The sequence below is a fragment of the Drosophila elegans genome, unplaced genomic scaffold (assembly GCF_018152505.1).
Source record: "Drosophila elegans isolate 14027-0461.03 unplaced genomic scaffold, ASM1815250v1 contig_208, whole genome shotgun sequence".
Taxonomy (NCBI): Eukaryota; Metazoa; Arthropoda; class Insecta; order Diptera; family Drosophilidae; genus Drosophila; species Drosophila elegans.
Window position 1 is genome coordinate 358,433 of NW_024545578.1, and position 10,219 is coordinate 368,651.

The 10,219-nt window shown below is 44.1% G+C and overlaps 1 protein-coding gene across 1 annotated transcript; it reads right to left on the bottom strand.

Moving 5' to 3' along the window:
* Nucleotides 1–2,097: 2,097 nt before the first annotated feature.
* LOC108145657 (larval serum protein 1 gamma chain) lies at nt 2,098–4,691 on the bottom strand. Its single transcript, XM_017271209.2, has 2 exons — nt 4,404–4,691; nt 2,098–4,339 (listed from the first exon to the last, which is right to left on the bottom strand). Exons 1-2 carry the CDS (start codon nt 4,608–4,610, stop codon nt 2,228–2,230), a joined length of 2,319 nt encoding a protein of 772 aa, XP_017126698.1. The 5' UTR covers nt 4,611–4,691; the 3' UTR covers nt 2,098–2,227.
* Between the last annotated feature and the right edge of the window lie 5,528 nt (nt 4,692–10,219).

Sequence of the window (10,219 nt, forward strand, 5' to 3'; positions counted from 1 at the left end):
TTGATGGTAAAAACAATTCCTTGATAAACTACGTTCTTGATGCTGCCTAACTGAACCTGCTTGTCTCGTTGTGAATGTGTAAGATTCTTTTTATTGTGAGCGACATGCGAACGATTCTAAACTGTGGCAATATCATTACGTGCAATAAGGCGGGACAAGAAGGGACTGCCTTCTGCGGCTCGTGGGCTCTTGGGTTCGCCAGTTCTTCGGTGTCTGGCCAGCCAGCCCAAACAGTCGCAAGGTGAGGATGAAACGGGAATCAGACCGGTCCCCCTTCACACCGGATTCGTTCCCTGCTTTTCGAGCTTCTGGCTCTGCCGTTCTCTGGTCGTAAACTGATATTGGGGTCGTCGACTGCTAATTTGTGGACAGCAAACAAAACACAAAATGCGTGCAGAGTAACGCAGCAAAATGGCGGGGAGATGTGTAGGGAGAAGAGTGCCGGCAGCAACGGGTTAAGAGGGTTTCAGAGGGGCGGAAGAAGCCAAATGTGGTGTACAGTTGCGGGGCGTGGCAGTCCAGAAAAAACAATAGTGCTCTTCTGTTTATCGTTGCTGATGATGAAATGGCAGTTGTGAGCTTTGCGTTTTAAGGAGGATGGTGTGTTGGTATCCAAATTACTATTTAATTTCAATTTCATATTTTAGCAAGACATTGTTTATATTTAAAAGACTATTGTATTGTTTTTAAAATCAGCCTAATAAGACTGTGTTTCCAAATCAAGCTTAATTTTACAACCCGCCTAGAAGTAGATCAAGTTAATATTTTTAGGAAAACCAAGAGACAAATCCCTTCAAGAGCTTTAGTCCGCAGAACTCACTCGGATATTTATTTTTAATTATATTTTAATTAAAATATGTTGAGTCTTGGCAAAGGGCAAACAAAGTGAGGGAGAAGTTTAGGCAAATGTTTATAATTTACGGACTAAGCAGCAGCCCGGCCAAAACCCCTCCGCCCGGCGGGAAATTAAAACGGGAGCTGGGGCCAAGAAGAGCTCAAGTAATTTGAATTGAATGAAGTGCGCGACTGCCTCCTTACGCACCAGGAAGTCGAAGGAGCTCTAGACAAACCTCTTGAAAGGGGGGCGGAGCACACGCACACGGACAAAAGGCGGGGTTTTTTTTTAGGTCTTTGACTGGGCTGTGCCACCATATCATACCAAACCAAACCACTCAACTCCATTCCATTCCTTGCCACTACACTCGATGCTGATGTTGTTGGTGGTGGTTGCTGCGCCAGGCAGTTTTGTTTTATTTTACGTTTCTTTTTTTACATTTCGTTGTTCCTGCGTCTCACCGCCAGACGATACCCTCAAGCTGGCAGGAGTGACGCACCAAATACAAATGAGGGAAGGACCTGGGACCCAAGGACTTTTCAAAAGTGCGTCGATATTTTGTGCGTGGCCAGGAAGCGGCGCACGAGCGCGCTAGTCTTCCATCTCCTCCCTCCGCCTCCCAGAAGCTGAGCCGCAGACAAGGACCAAATGCGAAGTAGGAGACGGGAGGCAGAACTCAGGACTCGTTTCGGGCTTAGCTGGCGTTGAAAGTTTAACGAACCTTTGGCGTTTCCTGTCCAAGGACCTCGCCCTTCTTCTGCCCTCTTCCACCGCTCGTTTGCAGGGTTCAGCGTTTTATTACACTTTTTCTTACTTTCCACCGAGCGAAAAAAAGGGACTACATCAGCGTCCAGTTTTCGGTTTCATTTCGATTCGGACAGGGCCGGACCAGCCTTAACCCATGTTGAGCCCCAAGGCGGTTTTTCTTTGTTTAGAAAGCAAAACAAAGTATGCTTCAGGTGACCTGAAAATATGAATAAATTATTTATTAAAGTAACAGATTTTTCTGAAGAAAATACTAGCAAATCCACTCTAGCTGTACGATTTTTCCAATGTATTATCTTAACATTTGAGTTTACAATTATTTTATTTATCGAAACTCTTTCAATTGCTTTTATTTAAATATCAAAATATTATTTTGTCTAGATAACATGGGAGTTTTAAGGGGTTTAAGACAAGTTTTTTTTTTCTTTTTTTTTTTTATATGAACAAGAAATGAATTGATATAATGATTCAAATGTTTGATATTAAACGAGTCAAAATTTAATTATTAAGTATTTCTTTATTGTTTTTAATTCGTTTTCATATATTTTTTTTGGTATGGGTTTTTTTGCCTTCGGCATTGCAATTGGTAAAGTTAAGGTGAGGGTTAAGAGCTAGATCCAGTGCTGCTTAGTATTCGATGGAGTAGTCGAAGGTGCCGAATTGGGCGTACTTCTTCTCGAAGTACTTGGCGAAGGTGTCCACGTAGTAGACCTTGACGTCCTTGAAGAAGCCGTTGGGCACGAAGAAGTCGTACTCATCGATCTGGCGGTCGAAGGGATAGCCGAAGGGCTTGGAGTCCACGAAGCGGGTGCCGGATCCAACTCCCGAAGAGTAGGTGTAGTCGAAGTTGGAGAACTGCTCGTACTCCTCGGCGAAGGGCGAGACGAAGAAGTAGAACTGCATGGGCATGCCCTGCTCCCAGCCCTTGGGCAGAACGAGGCGGTCGGGGAAGGCGTTGTGGGGCTCGCTGATGTCCAGAGGGAAGTCGTACTTGCCCTCGCTGGCCAGCATCACGTACTTGTAGAGCTCGGTGTAGGTGATCCTGTCTTCGGCGGTCCAGGCAAACTCCTTGGAGCTGCGCTTGATGGTGTTGGTGCCGGCAATGAAGGGATACACGAAGCTGTCGATCTGCACAAAGTTCTTGCGGTTGTAGTCCAGCGGGATCACGCGGCCGTACTCGTCGAACTTGGGGCCCAGGAAGACGCGGACGACGCCCTTCTGCACCTTGTCGGACTCGATGGTGAACTCGAAGTCGAAGGGCTTGTGGTTGAGGCGGGCCTGGCGGGCCAGCAGAGCCTTGTCCCAGACGTACTGGCCGTCGACGAAAGTCATCTTGTCGTTCAGCAGGTTGGTCACATCGAAGTCCACAATGTCGTAGTAGGTCACCAGCTTGCTGACGGACACATCCTTGATGGTGATGCCCTCGTAGAAGAGGTCCTTCTGGGTGTACGGTTTCAGGTAGTACTTGAAGGTGTAGAACACATCGGTGAACTTCTTGTAGAAGGTGTAGAAGAAGGGATCGCGCAGCATGGTCTCGAAGTTGAGGAAGACGTTGGGGAAGACCTCCATCTGGGTGTAGTCCACATCGGCGAAGTACATATGGGCCAGCAAGTAGTAGTAGTTGAAGAAGTACTTATCGAAGGTATCGGCGTTGCCCTGCAGGTAGTTGGCCACGAACTTGACGGCCTCGGGCTTGTGGAGGTCGAACACCTGACCGTCGGCGGTCTTGTAGAATCCGGTCTCAAGGACTTTGTAGACGCGGCTGAAGAAGTTCTGCACATGGTTGTACATCTCGAAGTTGCCGTAGGTGTAGAAGTCGTAGTAGTTCTTGCGGTAGCTGTAGCCAATGCCATTGTAGTAGATCAGCTGGGGATCATAGCCGTACTCGATCTGTTTGTACCAGAAGAACTCGGGGATCTCGCCGAAGCCGTTGGCCAGGCGCTCCTGGTAGTAACGGGCCAGGATCTGCTGAACGTTGTAGATCCAGTACTCGCCGCGACGGTCCTTGTCCAAACCGAACTGCTTGCCGTTCAGGAAGAAGGCGTAGTCCATGTTCAGGTAGTACCAGTATGCGTTCCAGCCCAGATCTTCGGTGAAATAAGTCATCTTGGTCTCATCGTTGAAGAAGGAGATGTCACGGGTGTAGTCCACGGGCATGTAGAACTTCTTCAGTCCCTTGACCACATCGACGTACTTGGGGTCGTTGACGAACTGGTCGAAGTTCTCGCGCAGGAAGTACTTGTCCTCGACATACCACTCCTGGTCCAGACCCATCATTTTGTACCACTGCCAGGTCTTCCAGTCCTTGGTGTAAAAGTAGAAGTTGCCGGTGAACTCGCTGTAGTCCTTGTACAGGATGTCCTTGTACTCCTTCTCGTACATGATCAGCTTGCTGAAGACCTCATAGTCGAACTTCTCGGCCTCGTAGACGAACTTGCTGTTGAAGAAGTACTGGGGGAAGATCTCGTAGATCTGGGGCAGGATCAGGCCCTCGAACTCGGGCTTGTGGATGACGGCCAGGGTCAGGGCGTAGACGAACATGCCCTCGTTCACGTGGATGCGGGCCCATGCGACGTTGCGGACGAAGGTCTCCCAGTCCTTGGCGTAGAAGAAGAAGTTGAACAGACCGTAGGCCTGTTTGTGGTGGGTCTTAACCAGAGCGCCGAAGAACTCTCCCTTGGGTAGCAGGGCTCCCAGTTTGTAGGATTCCCAGAATTTCTCCATGTAGAAGTCGAAAGTCTAAGGGGCGATGCGGGGATGCATTTCTTGGCGGGGGCTTCTAGAAAGGACTTCAAACACTCACCTCATACTGAGCCTTGTCGGTGATCAGCTTCTGGCCCATCTTGATCCATTCCTCGAACATCAGCGGCTCATCGATGCGGTGGACAATCTCGAAGAGGAACTTTTGCCTCTCCAGGAAGGTCTTGTCGGCGATCTTCACCTTCTGCGTGGGCACGCTGAAAGCGGCCACACAGCCCACGAGGGCCAGTATCACTAGGGTAAGCTTCATCCTTGGTCCTTTCGCTCCTGCTGTTTGATTCTTCAACTGCTCCGGCTTTGGTTCGCTCAACGACCAACACCTAAAGTCTGTTGTCTTAAATGCACCCAGCCTGGGTCTTTTATACCCCCGACTTGGGTCTATTTGCATTGCACCATATCAGCGGCAGACTTCGCCGCCATCAGCATAGGTCGTCGCATAGGACCCCGCTGAAAATAGATCGACCGCCTTATCTTTGGATGCTGTCCAATCCAAGTCCGGTCGCTTCTGCAGTCGAGCCCAGTCAAGCCTCAAGCCACCTGGTGATAAGATAAGGCCCACGGCGAAGGCGCTCGCCAACGCGTTCCTGTTGTGTAATTGGCGATCATCGGCAATTGGCGACGGTGACTGTAGCTGCATCGTGATAATATTTTAGAGCATTGTTATGGCTTTGAACTGTTGCCCACCTCACTGATATGTGCATAATTCATATCAGCTCAAGTTTATTTCTAGGTGTTTTCATCTAAATAGATGCTTGGAATATTTTGAATTGCCATCCGGAACTGTACGACTTTCTTTCAGGGTTGGTGATTCGAATGGAATTATACCTAGATGTTTTCAGTATTACGCATCATAATATCTGAACATTACCCAAGGTTAAATCTAAAAATTGAGTACACGAATAAAGTGTACTTATTGAAAGGAACTTTGAAGATTTTGTTTTTCAATAACAACTAAATTTGTTTACCTTAGGTACATAATTGTAATTTTATATACATATATAATAACCATATATAATAACCGTCTTCTGTTTAACCGCTTCTTAGATGTTGTTTTAACACAAGAAGAAACGCTATAGTCGAGTGCTTCGACTTTAAAACACCCGTTACTACTGAAAACAATTGTATAACAATAATTGCGGAATTACGGTTTTAGTTTAATTTAAATTGCATGAATATATTATGTAGATATAATAAAGAACTAGAACGTTGCTGTTTTTCAATTGATTAACAACGATCGAAAATTTATCGGAAAATCATTAGGGTGTTAGTTTCATTAAAATCGGTCGACTTTACCATATAGCTCCCGTTGGAACAACCGAAAAATTTTATTAAAACACAATTCAACTACTTTTCTTAAGTAAAGAAATATTTTTTTTTAAATATATATTTTAAACCGCCACTTGTACAGCACATATACATATTAAATGTATGTTTAAAATAAAGCTTCAAACTTATGGGTTAAGTTCCTTTTGGGCCTTCTTTGTGTGCGTTCCACCCTTGATTTCCCCTCGACTTTGACTGTTACGTGATGTAACAATGCGGTAGGTTGAGATTATAAATAAATTTGGAAATAATTTATTCTGTCTGTCCCGTGTCCTGTGTGTAGGCCTTCTTTTCGTCCTGATGCCGACACTTCTGCCCCCGTTTACCCTGCCATTCCTACTTAGAAATCAGCGCTGTCTGCGATCAAGGTCAATGTGCGTGCTGTGTCAGTAACCTTTGCCCGCTGCCCACCCTCATCCAGACATACCACACCCTTCCCCCACACTTCTGCAGACTGTCCCCTGCTTTTTATTATATTTGGGATTGTACTTACTTTTTTCTTTGCCCAACCATGTCTGGCCCGAAAAAAATGAGAGCGAAAAAACGGGGTTCGAACAGATGTGCAAAATGTTGAAAAGTCCCTTCGCCTTTCCTCGCCCTGTATTGATTTTGGAGGAGCATTTGATTTGCCATTTTGCCATAATCGCATATTAGTCGTTTGCCCAACATTATGTATTTACTTTATGTGTCTGTGACTACATGTGTGCTCAACGAGTTCCTTGGCCCTAGCCAAAATGCCATGGAGTGTGTGTCTTACACACGAGAGTCGCAAATTGAAAGCTGACTTATCGCACAAATCAGTTATCAGATCCACCGTTTGACAGTTGTGTTTAAGGGCTATAACTTTGATGATTCTTTTGAGGCGAACAGTGATCAAGTTGTCGTCTACTTATTTTAAATGTTGGGGTAAATTGAGTTTACTGTGACGAATTAAAACCCAATTCCTTGTGTTTGACATTATCTGAAATTTCCTTATAGAAATAGCGTCCCTCTTTCACTTTTCTTCTTATTTCCCATTATTAGTCTCTACTCCATATCTCATTCTAGCTCCTATCAAAGTCAAGTTTTAAGTTTTGGGTAATTACCACCAAATTCCATCCCCTTTCTTTGTCTTTGCCTTGTGCTGACAAATAGTTTGAATAATTGCATGCCCCTTTTTTCTAGCATGCCGACCCAGATTGTTGCAACCAATATATCATTCATTATCCGCCATGAAAAATTAGCAATCGCATTTTGTCTGCCATGCTCTCTTAAATGTAAAACTAAAATTCCAAAAATACCAGTAAAAGCTGAGCAAAAGGGTGGAACACAGAACATGGTAAAGGAGAAAAACTTTTATCAGTGCCCAGACAGTCGAGGGAAATTTCCATGATCTGGGGAATGTGCAACAAGGTCCTCGTCCAAGAGGACAGGACCAAGTTTTCTCCCTCAGATGGAGCAGCAGCAGTTTTTCTTTGGCAGAGCATAAAAATTAGGTAATAATGATGGCCATAAAATATGATTTGCACCGTGGGTGCGAGGGGGTGGCTGTGGACCAGAGGCAGGGCAGTAGGTAGTGGGCTGTGAGGTGCCGCTGAGAAAACTTTTCCAATAAAATCAGACACACTCAGAGAGGTCAAGACGATGCCGTCATCGATCATCGCCGGGTAACAGATACAAAAATATCGAGAAATTATCAGTGCTATAACTAAATTTGGTATGGGCAGGATGCTAAAATGAAACGAATGTAGCAAACAAACTTAAATATTACCAGCCACATAGATAGTATTAACATAAAATTGGCTTAGTATTATAATTTTACATTTAAAAACCACAAACAACAAATGACAGTAGTAGTTTTTATACATTGATAGTTGAAGACATCCAAAATTATTTAAACACTAAACAGTTTCAATGACTTATTAACATTGATTTACCCTTGGAAAGAGTATCAAATCCAGAAATACGAAATGTATGCCAAAGTTGCCAAATGAATTAAAAAAATTCACATCGCGATGCGTTGACGGTAATTAACTCAGCCCCCCTTTCCTCAAGTCTATCATCCCTCCGAAAAGAGATCTCTCGACCCCTTGCCTCCTTCTTTCACCAGCTCTTCACTGAAGCTGTCCGGAAAATGATTCATAATAATTGCAATGCGGCATCGTTTCGCCCCGAAAAGCTTGAAAGTCATACATCGTCCTGTTGGCACCATAAAATTGACAAATGTGTCTGTAAACTTGGCTAATAATGCTGCGTCCGAATGGGTGGCCAAGTGCTCACCCTCCTTCCTCCTTTGACCATGCTGCAACACTGAAGTACTCAGCTTAAACCGTAGCCGTCAATCTCGATGCGAGGGTCTGAGTGCTGATGGCAAGTATAACAATATGATAATATTTTTCACTCCTAATAAACTTATTTTTGTTTAGATTTAGTTGAAGCCCAGAAATTACTTTCTCAGCCGCGACAGTTATTATTTTAAACCCTACTACCTAGAGCTATAGAATGTCAAATTAATAAATATTAGATACAAGACTGGTTAAAAACTATTCGTTTATTTATTCTCAATCATTCGTTGAAAATCTAATTATATTCATTTGAATTCTAGTTCAGCTGAACCAAAGTTTCTACAACTATCTTCCCACTTAGCAAAGCTTGTCCTTTATGCACTCATCAAACTGTGATGTACAGCCCGCAAAATCTGAAACGCATTTCAAGCGTTTTTATGTTGATCTCGTGGCTTGAGGGTGGAGTTCGAGGACCCTCGAAACAAGGACGAAAGATTTATTGTATGCGAAAAACAAGTTAATGAAAATAAGATGATGGCATTCGATAAACACAAAACGCTCCAATATATCAACGACAGCAGCCGCAGAAGCAAAAGCAGAAGCTCTGGTCAGTAAACAAAGTTGGCTGCGATGGGGTCATTGTCATTGTCATTGGCAGATGATTAGAAGAAAGCTAAGCTCGCCCAAGAGAACCGGGGAGGGGGTCGGGTGGACGGGTCTGGACTGAGTGGCATTGAGATTTTAATGGCTTTTTGTACGCTCTTCTTGCCCAGGCCAAGAATTATGACAATGCGACGAGATACTATCGCTAATCGAGCCGTTCTGACTCGCTGGTCAGTGGGTGAGATGGAGTGGGACCGAAAGGAGGACCAAAAAGAGGACTTCTGCGGGACTTTGTGGACTTACTTCAGAGTTCAGTTAACCGAAACCGAGTCGGCGAGACGTAATTTATGGTTAACATAGAGTGCACACATATTTATGGTATCTATCAAGTGGACAGTAAATCTGGAGATGATATCATGTAAATATACGGCAAAGTAATTGCAATGGCCAAGAGTCAAATAAATTGTCCCTCCAAGGAATGTTCACAAGTGGTACCTATACACTTAAATAATTGTCTAATAAACATAATCAATGGCACAGGTGGGCAGTTATCAATATTTTTATTTTCATCGTGGACTTCAAGCTTTAAGCTTAAATTTAAATTATAATTTTTTGAAAAAAATGGAACATAACTTTAGGCACGCTCAGATTAAAAATTCCTCCACATGTCAACAAGAATATGATCTTTTTGAATTTCTAGAGATGTAAATTTTGCTGTATTTTTGAGACATCTTTTTCTTTCCCTTTTAGATCCCTTAGTTTTCTCTGAATTTATGATTCATTTAGAAAAATGCTGCCTAATATTGATTAAAAGCGACGACGGTGCATTATTATTGTGTTAGTTTCTTGGGTTTATTTGTTTTTCGGCCTCGGCCCGGAAAAGAGATTACGGCACGCTTCTGAAAGACCGACGGTCAGTTCCGAGAAACCCGACTGCAGTTACCGCTCTCTAGTCGAGATTCCCACACCGAGCAGACAATAAAGAATAAAGGACATGATCCGAGGTACGCGAGGGTTCAAATTCCGATTCAGATCCAGATCCAGGTCCAGATCCAGGGCGTTAATGTGCGAAGTGCGTCTGAATGGGTTTCGTCCGAAATGTTGTGCCTATATTTGTAGCTGTATCTGTATCTGAAGCCGTATCTGAGTCTGTGGTATCTATTGTTTAGTAGACGCATCTTCGCAGACTTCTCAAGGCGACGAGGACGAGGGACAGGATAAAGGTAAATCACCTTTTGTTGTATTTGCCCTCGAATTTGGTCAACCGGGAGTTCATTGTCAAGTTCAGCGGGCATCGTCTGGCATTGAAGTATCTGAATCTGTATCTGTATCTGTATCTGTATCTGTGGCTGTGTCTGTACCTGTGTCTGTGCGACTATCTGTATATGGTGTGTGCGTTGCGCTTGCGTCAAATTTGTTGGTCAGACGCCGCCCCTCCCAGAAAGGGGAACCCTTTGCTCCTTCACTGTTCTTTTGGGTTTTGTTTTGGTCCGAAAAAAGATGCTCCATAAAACAAAAAGCTATTCGAAAGTGACATTTATGTGTTTTTAATTCCCTTCCTGTGTCTGTGTATGTGCTGAACGGCAGAAGGGGATCTCTTTTTTTGCTTTTCTAAGGAATTTGCGGGCTTTCGGGGGAATTTACCTCGCACCAGCTCATTGAACTGCAC